This window comes from Eutrema salsugineum, unplaced genomic scaffold (assembly GCF_000478725.1).
Source record: "Eutrema salsugineum unplaced genomic scaffold, Eutsalg1_0 scaffold_14, whole genome shotgun sequence".
Taxonomy (NCBI): Eukaryota; Viridiplantae; Streptophyta; class Magnoliopsida; order Brassicales; family Brassicaceae; genus Eutrema; species Eutrema salsugineum.
The window spans coordinates 4,255,851-4,272,989 of NW_006256877.1; the positions used below are offsets into that span (position 1 = coordinate 4,255,851).

Consider the following 17,139-nt stretch of genomic DNA (forward strand, 5'->3'; position numbering starts at 1 on the left):
ACTGTATGGCCATGGGGGTAACCGTGGAACATCCTGTACCACATGTCCATACTCAAAATAGATTGGCTGAATCATTCATTAAACGCATTCAATGGATAGCCCGACCATTACTCATGAGATCAAAGCTCCCGGCCTCAGCATGGGGACATGCAGTATTACATGCTGCTGAACTCATACGCATCCGGCCATCTAGTGAACACAAATATTCCCCATCCCAACTACTCTCGGGTCATGAGCCAGACATCTCCCATCTCAAAACATTTGGGTGTTCAGTATATGTACCCATTGCTCCACCACATCGAACCAAAATGGGACCTCAAAGAAGGATGGGAATATATGTTGGTTTTGACTCAACCACCATCATAAGATATCTCGAGCCAACCACTGGAGATCTCTTCAAGGCCAGATATGCGGATTGCCAATTCGATGAATCGGTATATCCCTCTTTAGGTGGTGAGACAAACAAGCTGGTCAAAGATCTTTCATGGAATCAAACATCATTAAATTGGCAAGATCCTCGGACTCTAGAATGTGATTCAGAGATCCAAAAGATTATTCATTATCAAAAGCTAGCTAATCAATTGCCAGATTCCTTTGCTGACCCGACCAAAGTAACCAAATCGTACATCCCAGCTTGTAATGCACCAGTACGAATAGCTGTCCCAACGGGACAGACCCAAGTTGCTACAGAGTCTGCACCACGTCTCAAACGGGGCAGACCTCTCGGTTCCAAAGATAAGAATCCTCGGAAATCAAAGAAAGGTGCAATAACCGAAACCGGGATTCCTGCAATATCAGACATAGCCGTGGCTGAGACTCAATCTAATGAACCCTCAATGGAAGTTCGGGACGCCGAATCTCCAGGTTCAGAAGATAACAATGAGATCTCCATCAATTAAAATATGTCCGGAATACAATGGAATCGAAAAGAAGTCGACTTAAATGCACTCTTTGCATACAAAGTAGCACTTGATGTTGCGCTCACGCAAGAGGATCTAGAACCCACGTCAATAACACAGTGTACACATCGAACAGATTGGCTAAAATGGAAAGAAGCCATAAACGTGGAGTTAAAGAGTCTCAAACTCAGAAACGTGTTCGGTCCGATCATCCGGACCCCATCACACATCAAGCCAGTGGGCCACAAATGGGTCTTTGTGCGCAAAAGGAACGAACTCGGTGAAGTCGTTCGATACAAAGCACGGCTTGTAGCACAAGGATTCTCACAGAGACCCGGAATCGATTATGAGGAGACTTATTCTCCAGTGGTGGATGCAACAACATTCTGATTCCTCATAAGTTTGGCCATAAGAGAAAATCTTGATCTGCGGTTAATGGATGTTGTAACCGCATATCTCTATGGGCCCCTGGACAACGAAATATATATGAGACTCCCAGATGGCATTGAACTAAAAGACAAAAATGCATCTCGAGATCAATACTGCATCAGGCTGAACAAATCCTTGTATGGACTGAAACAAAGTGGGCGTATGTGGTACAACCGCCTCAGCGATTACCTCATCAAAGAAGGCTACAAAAATGACCCCATCAGTCCATGCATCTTCATCAAGAAGTACTCAAACAAAGGATTTGTAATCATAGCAGTATACGTGGATGATCTAAACATCCTCGGAACATCTGGTGAGATCTACCAAACAGTCGACTGCTTAAAAGCAGAATTCGAAATGAAAGACCTAGGCAAAACAAAGTACTGTTTGGGATTACAACTTGAGTACATCAAAGGAGGAATCCTTGTACATCAATCGGCTTATATCGAAAAGGTACTCAAGCGATTTAATATGGACCAAGCTCACCCATTGACCAGCCCAATGGTAGTTAGAAGCTTAAGTGATGACCCTCTTGGTCCCAAAAAGGATGATGAAGAAATCCTTGGTCCTGAAAAGCCATACCTCAGTGGTGTAGGAGCGTTAATGTACCTGGCTAGTCACACTAGACTAGACATATGTTTCGCCGTGAACTTCCTCGCTCGATATAGTTCATCTCCAACTCAGAGGCACTGGAACGGTATAAAACATCTCCTAAGATACCTTCGAGGTACTCAAGACTTAGGACTCTTCTATACTAACCAAAATAAAGATGGGTTAGTCGGCTTCGCCGATGCAGGATATCTATCAGATCCGCACACTGCCAAGTCTCAAACTGGCTACGTTTTTACGCATGGAGGAACAGCCATCTCTTGGAGATCAATGAAGCAGACACTCACTGCCACTTCATCAAACCATGCTGAAATCCTAGCCATTCATGAGGCTAGTAGGGAATGCGTCTGGCTGCGCTCCATGACTCAGCACATCCGCAGAGATTGTGGTATGGACGAAGACACACAGCCCACGGTGGTGTATGAAGACAACGCGGCATGCATAGCTCAGCTCAAGGAAGGATATATCAAAGGAGATCGGACGAAGCACATTCTACCGAAGTTCTTCTCAACCTCAGACTGGCAGAAGGACGGCACTCTCAGCGTTCAGCAGGTCCGATCCAGTGAGAATTCAGCTGACCTCTTCACCAAATCATTGCCTACTTCAACACACCGGAAGCTCGTCAAACAGATAAGAATGTATAGACTTAGAGATCTGCAGTGATGCTACAATCAGGGGGAGTAATGCGTGTTGTACTCTTTTTCCTTCACCATGGTTTTGTCCCACTGGGTTTTTCCTGGTAAGGTTTTAATGAGGCAACATTCCCCAGCGCATTATCGAGATCCCGATTGAGTAGCTGACCCGGTTCACTCGTCCAAGGGGGAGTGTTATAACACATATCATATATGGACTCTTATACCGGCCCATTAGGCCCATCAGAACATTGTACTTAACCTAGATTCCCTATGTACTCTATATACATTCCAGTGATTAATAAAGTTTATAAGTTTTCACAACAGGTAATAGTTAGTTTAAAATTTCATATTTTATTTTTAAATAATATTTTAAAATTCATATATAAGAAAAATTAGCTAATAATTATTTTAAAAATTTCGGATTATCATTTTTAACAATATTTTAAAATTCATATTTAAGAAAAATTAGCTAATAATTTATTTTTTTGGCCCAAGAGCCCCTAAATATTGACCAGCCCCTGAATCAAAGCCACAATTTCAACGTGACATTCTTCCATAAAAAAAAAAAGTAAAAACCAAAAGCTCCAAACTCCAAACTCCAAAGTACAGTATTATATAATCTTCCCTATATTCAAAACAAAAAACTATACTGCAAAAAAATATTTCGATATAATAGTTTTCTAAAAACTCCTTCAATATGCTTTTCCTTCTGTATAGAACAAATTCATCATCTCTATTCCACCACTGTCTCAGGCTTTGCGTTTTCCTCAAGCTTCGCGTTTCGTCTCTGAAACTGATCAAGCTCCTCTTGAGGGAAAACTTCAGATTGCAGAGAAGGAGAAATCTTGTTAACATGAAGCCAAGTAAGTTGCCAGAAACTATCACTCCCAATATCGTCACCTGGTAATAAAACCCCCGTCGTCTTCATCACCAGCAGCGTGTTCTTGAGCAGTTCCGGTACGAGTTCATGGATCTTCTCGCTGCGTTTTCCTCTGAACTTTGTTGACATGTAAGTCTCCATACGGTTCAACACACCAACCCAGACTCTGCAGAAGGAAGGTTGCTGCGAGATGTCTTGGAGAGATTGAAGAAAAGCTTTCGACATGAGCTTTGTGGCGAGCACGAGCGTTTCTTCGACTGTTTTCTTGAAAGTCTTCCTCGAATTCTCGATTGAAACGTTGAGCAATTCGTCTAGTAATGGGAAGATTGCGGAATCAAAGCACTGGAACCATAGAGGTTGCGGCAACATGATCCCATCTGCACCGGCTATGGATCTTTGCAGCATTAAGATGGAGTGGTTTCTCACTTGGTCGCGTTGGTCAAGACAAACTCGTTTCAGGTTGTTCACAAGTCTAAGCCACATTTCTCCAATATCTTGGCTTAGTTTCATCATAGCTTCATCTTCTTCTCCGACCGAGTTTTTCGCCTCTTGAGACCATCTTGCGAGACAGAACACAGAGTTCGACATTAAGTCGATGGCTAAGATAGACCGATCGATTTCGCCGACTCGAGATTCAGCAAACTGCCTAGCTGCATCCAAACAGAGGACGTAGTTTGATGGTAACAAGTGAGCTCCTTCTGACATTATAAACCGGAGAGCTTCGAATCCAGCATCTGAAGCTTCTGGATGCCGAGCTGTGATTGATAACAGAGATATGATCGTTCGCCAACCAACATGAGATCTAACGTGAGATGCATTTGCTTTAACAAGACGCGCGACTTCTTGTGTGATGGGTTCACAGTATGCATCAGCCACTCTTGCATCAAGCTTGAGAACCAGTTGGAGTGATTTCAGAAGCTCATCTGTTAGGTTTTCCTTGTAAGGCAATAATCTCTGACAAATCTTCAAGACACCAAAAACAGCCTTTTCAACAAGCGGGCATGGTGTTGACGTTGATTGGACTATACCCGAGATATGCTCGTAAACAGTTTGCCAGATCAGTAGGATTCTGTCACGGTTGTTCAGAGTTACTGCAATCAGAAGCTCCAGGCAAAAGACCGCACTAGCTTCATCTTTCTCGGCAGTCTTTATTAAGGAGTTTACTAGCTGTTGCAGAGACTCAGCTTGAAGAAACTTGCTGTCTGAGAATATGCTATCAATGTGACAGTCTTTCACTATCCCACGAGCGTGTTTATAAGCTGCAAGTTCTTCCTCGGTTGGTAATGGCTTTGTCTCCTCCATATCGAATGACAAAAGCTGGCTAAACCGACCAATAAAACTAGATGATTTCCGAGGCGTCGCTGAGGGTTGTACCTGTGACACTACTGACACGGGATTTGCTGAAGGTCTTTCTTGCTCCAAGTTACTAGTTGATGGCTCCGGATCATCCGCTGCATCACTAGCTATATGAGCTGGTAAAATCTGGAGTTTCTGGAGGCTCAAGACACATTCCAGTATATTTTTCCAGCCCGCACTGATATAGTCACCGTATTTATTTGCAATCAAGAAAACAGCTTCAGTAGCCATTCTTGCTCTGGCATCTTCTCCTAAAGCAAGAACAGCTTCGTCGGCAGATAAGTGGGCAAAGAAAGGTGTGAATTTGCAGAGAGACACGACTAGATCGTCCAAAACACTATTCAGATGATAATATGCTGAAAGTTTAGCAATTGCCAATAACCCATCAATACATCTCTGTAAAACATCTTCTTGCTCTGCTTGCTCAAAAACCACTGATGTAGCTGCAATAGTGGGACCGAACACGATATAAAACATGTCATGGTCGAGATGGGATGCAGTGTCACATAGGATATAAGGACTGGTTTCTTTGGATTTGTAAATCACACTAATCCAACGACTGGATGTCATCATTTGGAAGCCAGTTCCCTGATCTGGGATCATCTGAATCTCACTGTCGCAGATCGAATGATACAGCTCAGATAAGTACTCTCTAGGAAGGTCTGCTCCTCCATTTATGCACCTGTTGTTACGTATGAAGTCTTCTTCGGTCATCTTTTTCTTGACCTGCGTATTGTGGTGATCTGTGTTCAGCAAGATTATCGAATAAGATAACAAGAGGGCAGCATCTTTATCAATCAGTATCTGAGGTGACTGCTCATAGTATCTCTCAGAAAACGCCTCGAGCACCCTCTGTATCTTCTGTGACTCGCCAGGCAATCTAAAAGTACCCACAAAAAGACGCAGGGCGGTATCAAGATTCATGTTCTGGAAGTCAAACGTCTTGGCAAACTCATGAAGCACCTGAACACAGAACTGGTCATGATTTCCCAGAAAATCTCCTATAAGATTCTTGTCTACACCACATGTATACCTGAAGAAACATGCCACACTCTTTGGATCAAGTTCCTCAGGCAACAAGTGCATCGCCTGGAGTTGCTGCAGGCCTTTTTTAGGATCACTGTTGAAATGATCAGCTCCAACCATCAGCTTTTTCTTTATGTGCTTTGACTTTCGGACAAAAGGAACCCAAGAATTAGGATCTCCGTAGTTCTCACATCTCACTGTCCAGAATGCTTCATATCCTTCTTCATGTGTAGAAACATCTGAACCCGGCAATTCCTCACCAACCCTTTCAGCCATTCCCTGAACCATGGAGATTAACCCATCCAGTGCAAGTATATGCATAGCGGATAAAGGCCCATTAACTGGGAATGCACTCTTTGATAGCAGGTTTGAAACATCCTCGAAAACATTACTGCAGGTTATATCACAATCGAAATTCGCAAACACTTCAGCCATGAAAGTATGTTGTCTGCAAAGATCAACCAGAGCCTCCATAGCAACCTCCTGTTGCTGGTAAGAAGAGCCATGTTTGCTCTGTGCAATCCTCAGAAGTACACATGAAAAGAAAGCTTCAAGCTGTACCTTGAGCTCAGTACGGAGACTCAGGTAGAGATTTAGAACGATGCTGCAGACTGTAGAAAGAATCAGAGGGCTCATCGACATACCAAACTGCATCAAGTTACAAAATAGCTCATCCTGAATCAAAGCCAACAACTTTGGATGCTCACGGAAAGAAGGCCCTCCAAGTTCAATAGCAGAGTTAATTAAACCCAGAGCGAAAAGAGGAACGTCTTCATCAAATGCTATAGGGTTGGATCTGGAATTGACTTCACCGTTTTCTCCAACATTCAACAGGGTACACAAGAAATGAAAAATCTCTACCATGCAAGGAATACCAAAAGGCGCCATCATTACGTTTTCACCATCAGCAGCGACATTCAAGTCATCACTGACCTCAGTTCTCTTTTCATCATTTTTAAGTTCGGTTTCTGGAGTAACCATCTCAGAACTTGGAGAATCTTTGTCAGTGCCGAGAGTATCAGATACGCTACCAATATTTCCATTTTCAACATTGTTTTCTCCAGAATTCTGATCCCAGTCCACTGTTCCCACCTAGACAAGAAATAATACCGTTAGATATTTGTGGAAAACAAATAGTCTAAAAAGATGGTCAATACTATTCACCTTAATAATCTTTCATGAGCTATCTTCTATCAATCAATATGCTTGGCATTGAAGATTCTATCTAAAAGTAGACCAAACTAAAAATGCTAACATGAAAGTTTAGTTTGATTTACCTTATCGCCGACATGTAATTCGCTCACATTGGCCAGCGGGCTGATATAAGGAAGCTGAGAGAAGATACATCTAACCAACTCATGCATCGTGTGGCGAGCTATACGCTGCAACAACTCACTTTTGGAGCTTGATTGATGAACAACACGCAAACAAGTGTTGACAATGGTGCAAATATCTTGATTACTCAGACCATTAGACGCCTTACTCTTTATGCAAGCCAGAAGAACTTGAAGTATCTTCATCAGAACCACTTCCTCCGATGCCGGATCAGTTACCTCGAAACGGCAGCTTTTCACAGCATCAACAATGATATGCATCGCCTCTCCCACATTCACGGTCTCGAGGGTAAAAATGTCAAGGGTTAAGATCTTATAGACAGATGACAAAGCAACGCCGGTGATCGGAGCACCAGTTTCATCGGATAGTATAACATCCAAGAAGGGCTGTATGTACAGTCTCGGGTCAACGTTTTGCCAATTGCTTTGCCATGAAAATATCTGCTTACGCAATTCTTTCAAAGAATGGATAAGAGAATGCTCAAGCTGATCATCATCTGCGATATAGCGAACACCCCACCGTACATTTCTCCTCATCACAGCCAAAACCGCTCCGATCTCGGAATTGATCATGGATGCCAAAGCACCCTTGGACGGTTTTGTGTGACAGCTCTTGAGCTCTCCATGGAACGAGTTGCTTCCCGAAGGATGATTTTGGTACCCCATAACTCGTCCCAGATTCTTGGCTCTCAAACACCAAAACACACACGAAGCATGCAGCCTGCAAATAGTCAAAAGGAGAATCATTTTACAAAATATTCCCATCACCGCAAGAATCAAAATCATTTCATTTCAACTTCACCAAGTAACACATTCAAAAGAAACAGTACAATTCAGATCTAAGTGCGCTTATTGAGAAAACAAAATAAAACCCATAGAAATCGCAAATCAGCAAAACCCACGAAAATTTGAGAAGCTAATCACAGTACAAAGAAACGATTTGAAATTGGAAAGCGAAGAAGGGAAGTGGATCGAGGAAAGTACCTGGCTGAAGATCACCACAGGAACACTGTCGATTAACACACAGAGGCACTGCAAAAATGGCGGAATTTTGCAGGAGAGATCGGGATCGAGAAAAGAGATCCAAATTTTGCTGAGCTTCTACTCTTTGAAACCAAATAGAGAGACAGATAATGAGCTATGAAAGGGTGTGTTATCGTGGGTTCTATGGCGTTTGCGTTGAACGGAGAAGAAGCTCTCAGTGCTAATGAGACAATGGTGAATGCTCGAGCCGATGCGGAGGTAGAGTGAGAGCTTGCCCCTAAACCCAATTGAGATCAGATCCTTGTTTCTCCTGAATCACGAGAAACACATCAAACGTGGATCTTTCCTTCCTGCAATTAGCTCCTGTGGAGTGTCACGAGGATGGCGATCGGAGAAGCATCGGATGTATCCTCTGAGAGAGATGATCAAAGAGAAGGTTGTGAAAGCTGAAAGTGGAAGCTCTGAGATGGGCCGCTTCTTCCTTTCGCTAGTTGGGCGCATGGGCCTATCGATGTATAAAGCCTTCAGATGCAAATTGCGAAAGTGTATTTTATAATTCATTTTGGCCTAAGTGAGAAAACACTAAATATTGTGTTAATCAAACTCCCATATTTTGCAATTTTCAACATATTTAAAGTTGACTTACACTGAGTTTGTGTAATTTTTGCTTTAGCTTAAAGCTGATTTAAAGAAAAATGTCCACAAATCTAAGTTCTTAGCAAATGTAGTTCCTTTAGCAGTACAATGTTTTGTATTTAGTATTTAAACACACACTAGATTCTAACCCTGTGCATCCACACGAAAATATTTTTATTGTTTAACGAATTTTGTAATATAATTTGTGTTTATGAGTTTAGATATAATTATTTTTATAAATATATTTTTTAATAAGCGAAAATATTGATTTTTGTGTTTAGATATATTTTTATAGTATTAAAATTAATTATGATTATAAAAATATAATTTTAACCTGTCCGCTAATATTAATTCAAATTGAACTATTATAAAAACATAATTCTAATTTTTTCGTTCATATTACCATATGATATAAATATTTGTTAAAAGTTTGAGATGTATTAACAATATTATTAGCATTATAGTTTTCTAAAATTTAATCAACGAATGGAGTATACAACTGGTTTTTCAAACCATATTATAGTGTATGCAATAATTTTTAATTTTTTATATTTTGATTTTGTATGAAAAATATATTTTTGATATACATGTATAATTCAAAATTAGTGATATTAGTTACCAAAATATTTTTAACCCAGTTTTTATATATATTTTTAGTTCTATATATGAATTTTTAAAAATATATTTTTAATATTTAAATATACATTTGAATTTTATCTATTATTTTATTATTAATTTGTAAATAAACCATAATCGTAAATATATTATAAACACAAAATAAATATCATATCATTTACATCATTATAAATATTTTATATTTCAAATATGACTATTATTTTTCATATGTGAAATTTTTTTTTCAAAAATTTTAGATATTTTTGATAAAAATATTTAGTAGTATAGAAATTATTTAAATTAGAATCTTTAAATCAAATCTAAACTAATATCTGATTTATTATTTTTAATCAAATCAAATCAAATCTAAATTACCTATATTTAAAGAACTCTAAAAATATTTAAATTAATAACTAATTTTTAAAATTAAATATAAATAATTATTAAAGTTATTTTTAAACACTTAAAAAAAATTAGAAGTGTTTGGAATCAAGTATTAAATGTGATTCTGTTTTAATATAATAGATTTACAAGCATATTGAATGTAAAAGCTCAATGATCTTAAGCTATCTATAAATCATTATCTTGTGGTTTTGTCATTCAATAATAAGATTGTATATTGGAAACAAGACAAGACTTGTGAGCTTCAAATCTGCAGTTGCAGAAGTCTTTCTTCTATGATGTTCTTCTCCCCGAGGCAAACACATTGGTGTGAGATTTCGTCAAATAAGTAAAATTCAGACATGGAGGCAAAGGCGATACACACACACCTTTCTTCAATAACTCTTCAAGGTCAAGTCTTTGCAACGTCAACACAACTTTGGTTTCTTTCCAAACAAACACGAGAAGACCTTTAGATGTAACGAAAAGTGAACCCGGTTTGTAACCAGGATAACGAAAACCATAACCTTTTGCAATACCTTCTCCTGTGTAACAATGCTCAAACTCTTCTCCATTTGTATCATCAAAAGGAAAGATCTCAGAGGAAGGCGAACCAATCTTGACAACAAACATCGCAGAACCATTAGGATGCATCACATAGTGAGTGCCTTCGAGTATCTTCGTCCCAATAAGAAGTCTCTCACTATCATCTCGAGATTCTTCTTCATAAGTGAGCATCAGCAAGAAAAGAGCCTTACCTGGTTTATCTTCAGTGAATTTCCCTGGTGGCCAGCCAAAAGTTCCTCCCCACAAACCAGCATACTCTTGGCTCTCCACTGGATCCTTACTCGGTAGCTTATAAAGCGCAAAACGGGTTTCATGCATGTTTGGCCAGCCTCTGTAAGAAGAAAGCTTAGTTTGTGTAGCTTTGACACTAAGACCTACCGAATCACCAGAGCTTAGAAACGTTTGGAGATTGGAACGTCTAATCTCACTGCTAGAAGAAGAAGAAGAAGAAGAACAAGTGTGCTGCTTTGAAGAACTTGAACTAGACCTCCTTAAAATACGCTTGATGCTACTTCTGAAATACTTGCTCAAGCTCTTCCTCTGTGTGTCCTGTATCTCATTCTCATCGTCCATTTCGCCATAGCCAAGATTCGTCCACAGCTCGTTTATATCCACCTGAATCGGATCATAACACAACTCATCCTCAAGGCTCATGTGATTCCAGTTACCACCAAACTTGTGCATCTTAAGGAGCATGGCTCTTCGTTCCAAGGACATGGCTTTATGTGGAAATATCATCCCACTTGATACCTCAGGCACATTTAAACCTACACGGCCAGTCACCATATATAGCAACTTTCTTCTTTCGGCAAAAGGAAGCTTACAAAACGGAAACCGAACCTCACCATTCTCAACCTCACCGCACAGCCTCTTATCTCGCCTAGGCTCAACCTCGAGAAGAAGCACATTGCAACATTTATCAATGCTAGTTACAAAACCAGGGTACAAGCAGCTGCTTTCTCTGTCTATTCCATGGAGGAAAAACGCCGTGGAGCCACCATCAAGACCGGAGATTATCTCGAAAACCGGTGACCACATAACACGACCTTCTTGAATCCCCAAAGGACCAACTTCTTGTGGGATTATCCGGCAACCAACAACAGACAAGAAACCAGGCATCACGTAAACAACGTTCCCAAGCTCAGGGTTTTGATGAACCCAAATCCCGACAAGAGGATTCACCACCTCTACGAGAAACCGACAAAGGGACTTGTAAGAAGAGATCCCGGTTCTCCATTGGAAAATTTCGGATAAAGGAAGAGCCTTTACTACTTCACACTGCACAAACCAGATCTTCTCTGAATCCACAAGGTCAGAGAGGCTTTTGCAGCATAAGCTTAGGTTACAAATGTCGCTCGGAGAAAGAAAACGAGAGATGACAGCAAATGAATCCTCTGGAAGCGAAAGTAGCAAGCAAGCATCAGATGATTCCGATGGCGAATCGCCGATCTTCATCACTAAACCCTAAACCCAGAAATTGATTCCACGAACTAGCAAAGAACCTAACAGGATTCGGAGTTCGGAGATCGAAACGCAAGAATCAAACTTTATGTACACAAGATGACAAAGAATCAAACTTTTTAATCACCCCATCGAGAGTTTATCGAAACTAATGACAAGATGTATGGGATTTCTCTAGCGGATCACAAAGAAGAAATCAAAGTTGGAATCAGATTGTAGAAGAAGAGAGAGAGTTAAAGCAGACGATGCGAGAAAAATCGTCTTCCGTTTCAAGTTGAAGTTGACTACAAACTTTTCAAAGTCTACTTGTTTCACTTTCCATTTTGTCGTCTCAAATTTATTATATATTTAAACTGGAATTTTATTACAAATTATAAGAATAATTACATTGACAATTTTTCAACTAACAGATCCTGTACAATTCAAATGTAATGGTTATATTCCGGCATGGCTACATGATCTAGCAGCGAGAGTTTTCTGTATATTATGTAACTCTCTTATATTTTATGATAGTGTGATTTCATATTTTATGATAGTGTGATTTGCTTTGATCCAAATTGTGAAACTCTGGTTTTAACACCAGTTTTAATATGAATTAATCAGATGAAAAAAAGTTTAAAAATATAAGCATAGGCAAAAACTTTGTCCAACAAAAAAAAAGTCATAAACAAAAAAAAATACTTATAAAAATTCACCACGGGTGGATTGCAATTCAAAAATCATCCTAAATAATGTTTAGAAATTTTAGAAATATAGTCGTTATAATACTTAAATTATTTTTTATTAGGACTAAATATCTAAGCATATAGAGATTCATTTATACTTATATATATGGAGATGAATATCTATAAACTCTCTTGATTTGTATTTGCTCATCCTAAATGTAATGGCTATATTCCGGCATGGCAACATGATCTATTTGAAGCTGTGAGAGTTTTCTGTATATTATGTAACTCTCTCATTTTATGATTGTGTCATTTGCTTTGATTCAAATTATGAAACTCTGGTTTTAACACCAACTTTAATATGAATTAAGCAGATGAAAAAAAAGTTTGAAGATATAAGCATAGGCAAAAACTTTGTCCACCAGAAAAAAAAGTCATAGGCAAAAAAGTACTCATAGAAATTCACCACGGATGGATTGTAATTCAAAAATCATGCTAAATAATGTTTAAAAATTTTAGAAATATAGTCGTTATAATACTTAAATCATTTTTTATAAGAACTTTATCTAAGCATATGGAGATTCATTATACTTATATATATGGAGATGAATATCTATAAACTCTCCTGATTTGTATTTGCTCATCCTAAATGTAGTGGCTATATTCCGGCATGGCTACATGATCTATTTGAAGCTGTGAGAGTTTTCTGTATATTATGTAACTCTCTCATGTTTTATGATTGTGTGATTTGCTTTGATCCAAATTGTGAAACTCTGGTTTTAACACCAGCTTTAATATGAATTAATCAGATGAAAAAAAAGTTTGAAGATATAAGCATAGGCAAAAAATTTGTCCACCAGAAAAAAAGTCATAGGCAAAAAAGTACTTATAAAAATTTACCATGGGTGGGTTGTAATTCAAAAATCATCTTAAATAATGTTTAAAAATCTTAGAAACATAGTCATTATAATACTTAAATCATTTTTATAAGGACTAAATATCTAAGCATATGGAGATTCATTTATCCTCTATACATTAAACATGAAGAATTTGGAGGCCATTTTGCTGAGGTGTCGTTCCCACAATTTTTCTCAGCATTTTTCTTTTAAATAATTTATTATATTCCACCTATGATTATTTTCTTATTTATATCCCTCCGCCAATTAGAATTTAATTTATTATTTACTAATTTTTTCATTCGTTTTCCTTATTTAGCTCAACTGACTTCTTTAAAAATTTATGATTTATACATGCATAATTTTCATTTCATCTACCTTATTTTCAACACAAAACAACTATATACTAATATAAATTGACAAAGCAATCGATTGATTAGCAAAATTTAAATTTAAATTATTACTATCTTTATTTTCTTATTCTTTATTTTCTTTATTTTATGCAAAATTTATATTCACATTCATATCATAAATAAACATTCTGAGAAGTACAAATTTTATTATTCTACATAATTACTATTATACAAATGAGGTATGTATTTATACAATTGATAATTATAATTATATTCACTCCAATATACATGATCACATATTCCCGCTTCATAAATTTCAAATCTTAGCTACAATATTGTTTACATTAATGTGTCAATATACGTGATCCCATAATCTCGGTTCATTTAATTTTAAAATTTAATAACCGTAATAATGAAGAAATCATAACTCTACCTTAAACTTTCCTCTGAATTTTTCGACACAATTAAATGATTAAGCATAAATGGAATCAATGTATGCATATTCCAAATTTATCAGTTAATGATTATATTATCTTCCTATATTATCGTAACCGTATCAATCTGAAATTATATAACCGAATTTTAAATCATTGTTTGGATAGTCTAAACAAGCCCTATATTTCCGATATATTTTAGATGCACTGTACCTACCTAAATCAAAATATTCCGTATTTCTTTATATGTAGAAGTAATTAAACAAAATAGACACTCTACGGAAAACGAGCAATATTGCAAATTGAATATATCAAAATTGCCTAAATCTATCAAATTTCAACGTCATTCAAATTCAAATTCATAATTGACCGCCTACAATATTTTCCCTCTTCTAAAGATTGTATCGAAGATTTACCCTAGACTCACCCCATTCATCATTTCGCTATATATAGTTACCACTGTTGATATCGACCTTCACATCCCTCACTGCCCTAAAGCCATTCAAAACTCAATGGAGGATCCGTGTCAAGATACTGAAGTTGTGGAAACAGTATTTGAATAGGATCGAGACGATGGAGATGGTCGTTGTCGATGAACTGGTATTGTTTTGTACTTTGTTTGTTTGATATTCATACTGATCCATTTTGATCATATATATATTATTTAACGTTTTGCTTATTATTATATTGCCATGCAAAATCAAACTATGCATGTTAGTATGAAGAAGCAGTTCATAAAAAAATTTGAAAATCTTCTAGAGGAAGGAACTACTAAGATCATCACTAATTTTCAAGTCACTCACAACGGTGGTAAGTTCAGGACTACTTCTCATGTTTACAAGATCCAGTTTGCTGCCACGACGTCTGTCAGACCTTCTGAAGATCTGGATGCCACAATTATTGGGTTGAAGTTGGTGAACTTCGCTGATATTCACGAGGGCAAGTTGAATCCTGATTTTCTAATAGGTAAATGGTATATTTATATCTCACATACATTACTAATATGAACCAAAGCATATTACATCTAATTATTGGTTTATGTTTTTATTTTGCAGATATTGTTGGACAAATTGTTAGTATTGGTGAGGTTGAGATTCTCAACGTTAACAAAAAACAGACCAAACGTCTAACAATGACACTTCGTGACACCAGGTTTTTTAATTCTCTTTGACACCTAAATATTGTTAATAAGACGTCTAATATATTTTTTTGTTTTTTAGTGATGTGCGCCTGAATTGTGTTCTCTGGGGGAATTATGCCGAAAGTTTGGAGAGTGTTGCTACACATGCAACTAATGCTATCATTTGTTTTGTGTTAAGATTTGGAAAGTTAAGATTGTATCAAGGTACGAGAAAAATGTTTTTTGTTAACAAACAAAATATCGTTTTTAAATATATATATAACTTTCAAGACATTTCATTATTTAGGTGTATGGAGTATTGGCAATTGTTACAGTTCTTCCATTGTGATGACAGATCCTGATCTCCCTGAAATAAATTCTTTTAGAAACCGGTATATTCATATCTATAACTTTTATCAATTTTCCATTTAGTTTACTTTCATGTCACTAAAATCCATGATTTTTTTCCTTTACAGCTTACCAAAAGATAATGTGACTTTGTCATACACACACCCTAACCAATTGACAATTGTCAATTCTGTTTCTGTAAGAGATGATTTCTTCTTACATACCCCTCGCCGGACAATAAGTGAAATACTTGGTGCATCTGAGGTATTTATTTTGCGTGATATACATATTTCTTAAACAACAAATGGCGATTGGGTTTTTAAAAGAAAGAAAGGTATTATTAGGTTGAAAAATGTGTGACTATGGCTACCATCATGTCTATTGACACTGAGTTTGGATGGTACTATATGTCATGCAAAGTATGCTCTAAAAAGGTGCTTCCTCTTGATATGGATTTGTTGAAAGAGCAATATCCTGGTAGGCCATTTCCTAAACAGTTGTGGAAATGTGGCAAATGTAAGGATGATGTTGAAAGTGTCGTACCAGCGTAAGTCTTGGATGCAATTTGTAGAAAAAAAAGAATATTTGTAATTTCCATATATATTCATATTCATATGTTGTTCTATGCTAACATAGGTTTATGCTGACTTTCCGTGTTATGGACAACACTGGCGAAACAAAGTTCTTACTCTTTGATAAGCTTGCCATGGAAGTTGTAAATCAAACAGCTGCACAATTGACTGAATCTGTGGAAGAGGTAGTTATGCAGATTACTATCAACTCTATTATAGTGAATCTTACTATATATAATAGATATGCTTATATGTTTGCTAAACTGTTTGCAGATCCAAGATCCAGATGTACTCCCTCTTCCAATCAGTAACATTTGTGGGAAATTTTTCTGTTCAAGCTATCTATTGAGAGTTCAAACATCGTTTTCAACGGTGATGTTACAAAGTACAAAGATTGTGACCCAAAGTGACATGGTCAAAGAATCTCAGAAATATCCGGGATTTTTGGTTTGATCCCTAAACTATTTATTCCTATTAGTATTTATTCATATTTTATTGCCTTTTGATCTTTGTTAACTTATTGTATTATTTATAGACTACCCCTGATGTCAAGTCTGAGGAAATGGGGTTTATAACTCCCGATGAACATGTTTGCTATTTAGGAATTAGATAGCTCTCATTAATATTATATGAATGTGCATAAACGTATTTGTTTAAATTTGTCATTTTAGGTTCCTAAGATGTTACTTGACATTGGCGACGATGATAATTCACCACAGTCAAAAAGGAAAAGCGATGAGATAATTGACTTTGATGATCATAATGGAGAGCAGTCTACTTCTAAGAAAGCTGCTAATGGCGACATGAAGGCTTTGGCGAGTGAAGTAAAAATTTATCTGAAGCCTGTTAAGAAGGAGAAAGTTGATGACTGAAGTCTTCGTTTCTTTAACAATATGCATTCTCCTGCTTGCTTTGTTTTCTAGGATTTACTACAATATC

At 37.3% G+C, this 17,139-nt stretch overlaps 3 protein-coding genes across 4 annotated transcripts; 1 reads left to right on the forward strand and 2 right to left on the reverse strand.

Moving 5' to 3' along the window:
• Nucleotides 1-3,102: 3,102 nt before the first annotated feature.
• Nucleotides 3,103-8,582, reverse strand: LOC18022553 (ARF guanine-nucleotide exchange factor GNL1). The gene is made up of 3 exons (XM_006405563.2): nucleotides 8,153-8,582; nucleotides 7,112-7,889; nucleotides 3,103-6,926 (listed from the first exon to the last, which is right to left on the reverse strand). Exons 2-3 carry the CDS (start codon nucleotides 7,832-7,834, stop codon nucleotides 3,306-3,308), a joined length of 4,344 nt encoding a protein of 1,447 aa, XP_006405626.1. The 5' UTR covers nucleotides 7,835-7,889; nucleotides 8,153-8,582; the 3' UTR covers nucleotides 3,103-3,305.
• A 1,312-nt stretch (nucleotides 8,583-9,894) lies between these two features.
• On the reverse strand, nucleotides 9,895-12,071 carry LOC18022582 (F-box protein At5g39450). 2 transcript variants are annotated; one of them, XM_024158846.1, is made up of 2 exons: nucleotides 10,324-12,071; nucleotides 9,895-10,230 (listed from the first exon to the last, which is right to left on the reverse strand). In XM_024158846.1, exons 1-2 carry the CDS (start codon nucleotides 11,804-11,806, stop codon nucleotides 10,079-10,081), a joined length of 1,635 nt encoding a protein of 544 aa, XP_024014614.1. In that variant the 5' UTR covers nucleotides 11,807-12,071; the 3' UTR covers nucleotides 9,895-10,078. The 2 variants fall into 2 exon arrangements, with proteins under 2 accessions (XP_024014614.1, XP_024014613.1); XM_024158845.1 differs by having other exon boundaries at nucleotides 9,895-12,071.
• Nucleotides 12,072-14,879: 2,808 nt separating this feature from the next.
• Nucleotides 14,880-17,072, forward strand: LOC112088374. The gene is made up of 7 exons (XM_024158640.1): nucleotides 14,880-15,126; nucleotides 15,216-15,312; nucleotides 15,757-15,892; nucleotides 16,063-16,175; nucleotides 16,265-16,385; nucleotides 16,736-16,789; nucleotides 16,872-17,072. Exons 1-7 carry the CDS (start codon nucleotides 14,880-14,882, stop codon nucleotides 17,070-17,072), a joined length of 969 nt encoding a protein of 322 aa, XP_024014408.1.
• Nucleotides 17,073-17,139: the final 67 nt, after the last annotated feature.

What these genes read in the sequence shown, in the direction of transcription:
- LOC18022553 (XM_006405563.2), bottom strand. Translation starts at nt 7,834, where the DNA reads ATGGGGTACCAAAATCATCCTTCGGGAAGCAACTCGTTCCATGGAGAG. An exon ending in AATTACATGTCGGCGATAAG is followed by an intron (nt 6,927 to 7,111) that starts GTAAATCAAACT and finishes TTTCTTGTCTAG; the next exon opens with GTGGGAACAGTGGACTGGGA.
- LOC18022582 (XM_024158845.1), bottom strand. Translation starts at nt 11,806, where the DNA reads ATGAAGATCGGCGATTCGCCATCGGAATCATCTGATGCTTGCTTGCTA.
- LOC112088374 (XM_024158640.1), top strand. Translation starts at nt 14,880, where the DNA reads ATGAAGAAGCAGTTCATAAAAAAATTTGAAAATCTTCTAGAGGAAGGA. An exon ending in AAATACTTGGTGCATCTGAG is followed by an intron (nt 15,893 to 16,062) that starts GTATTTATTTTG and finishes TGCTCTAAAAAG; the next exon opens with GTGCTTCCTCTTGATATGGA. An exon ending in TTATAACTCCCGATGAACAT is followed by an intron (nt 16,790 to 16,871) that starts GTTTGCTATTTA and finishes TTGTCATTTTAG; the next exon opens with GTTCCTAAGATGTTACTTGA.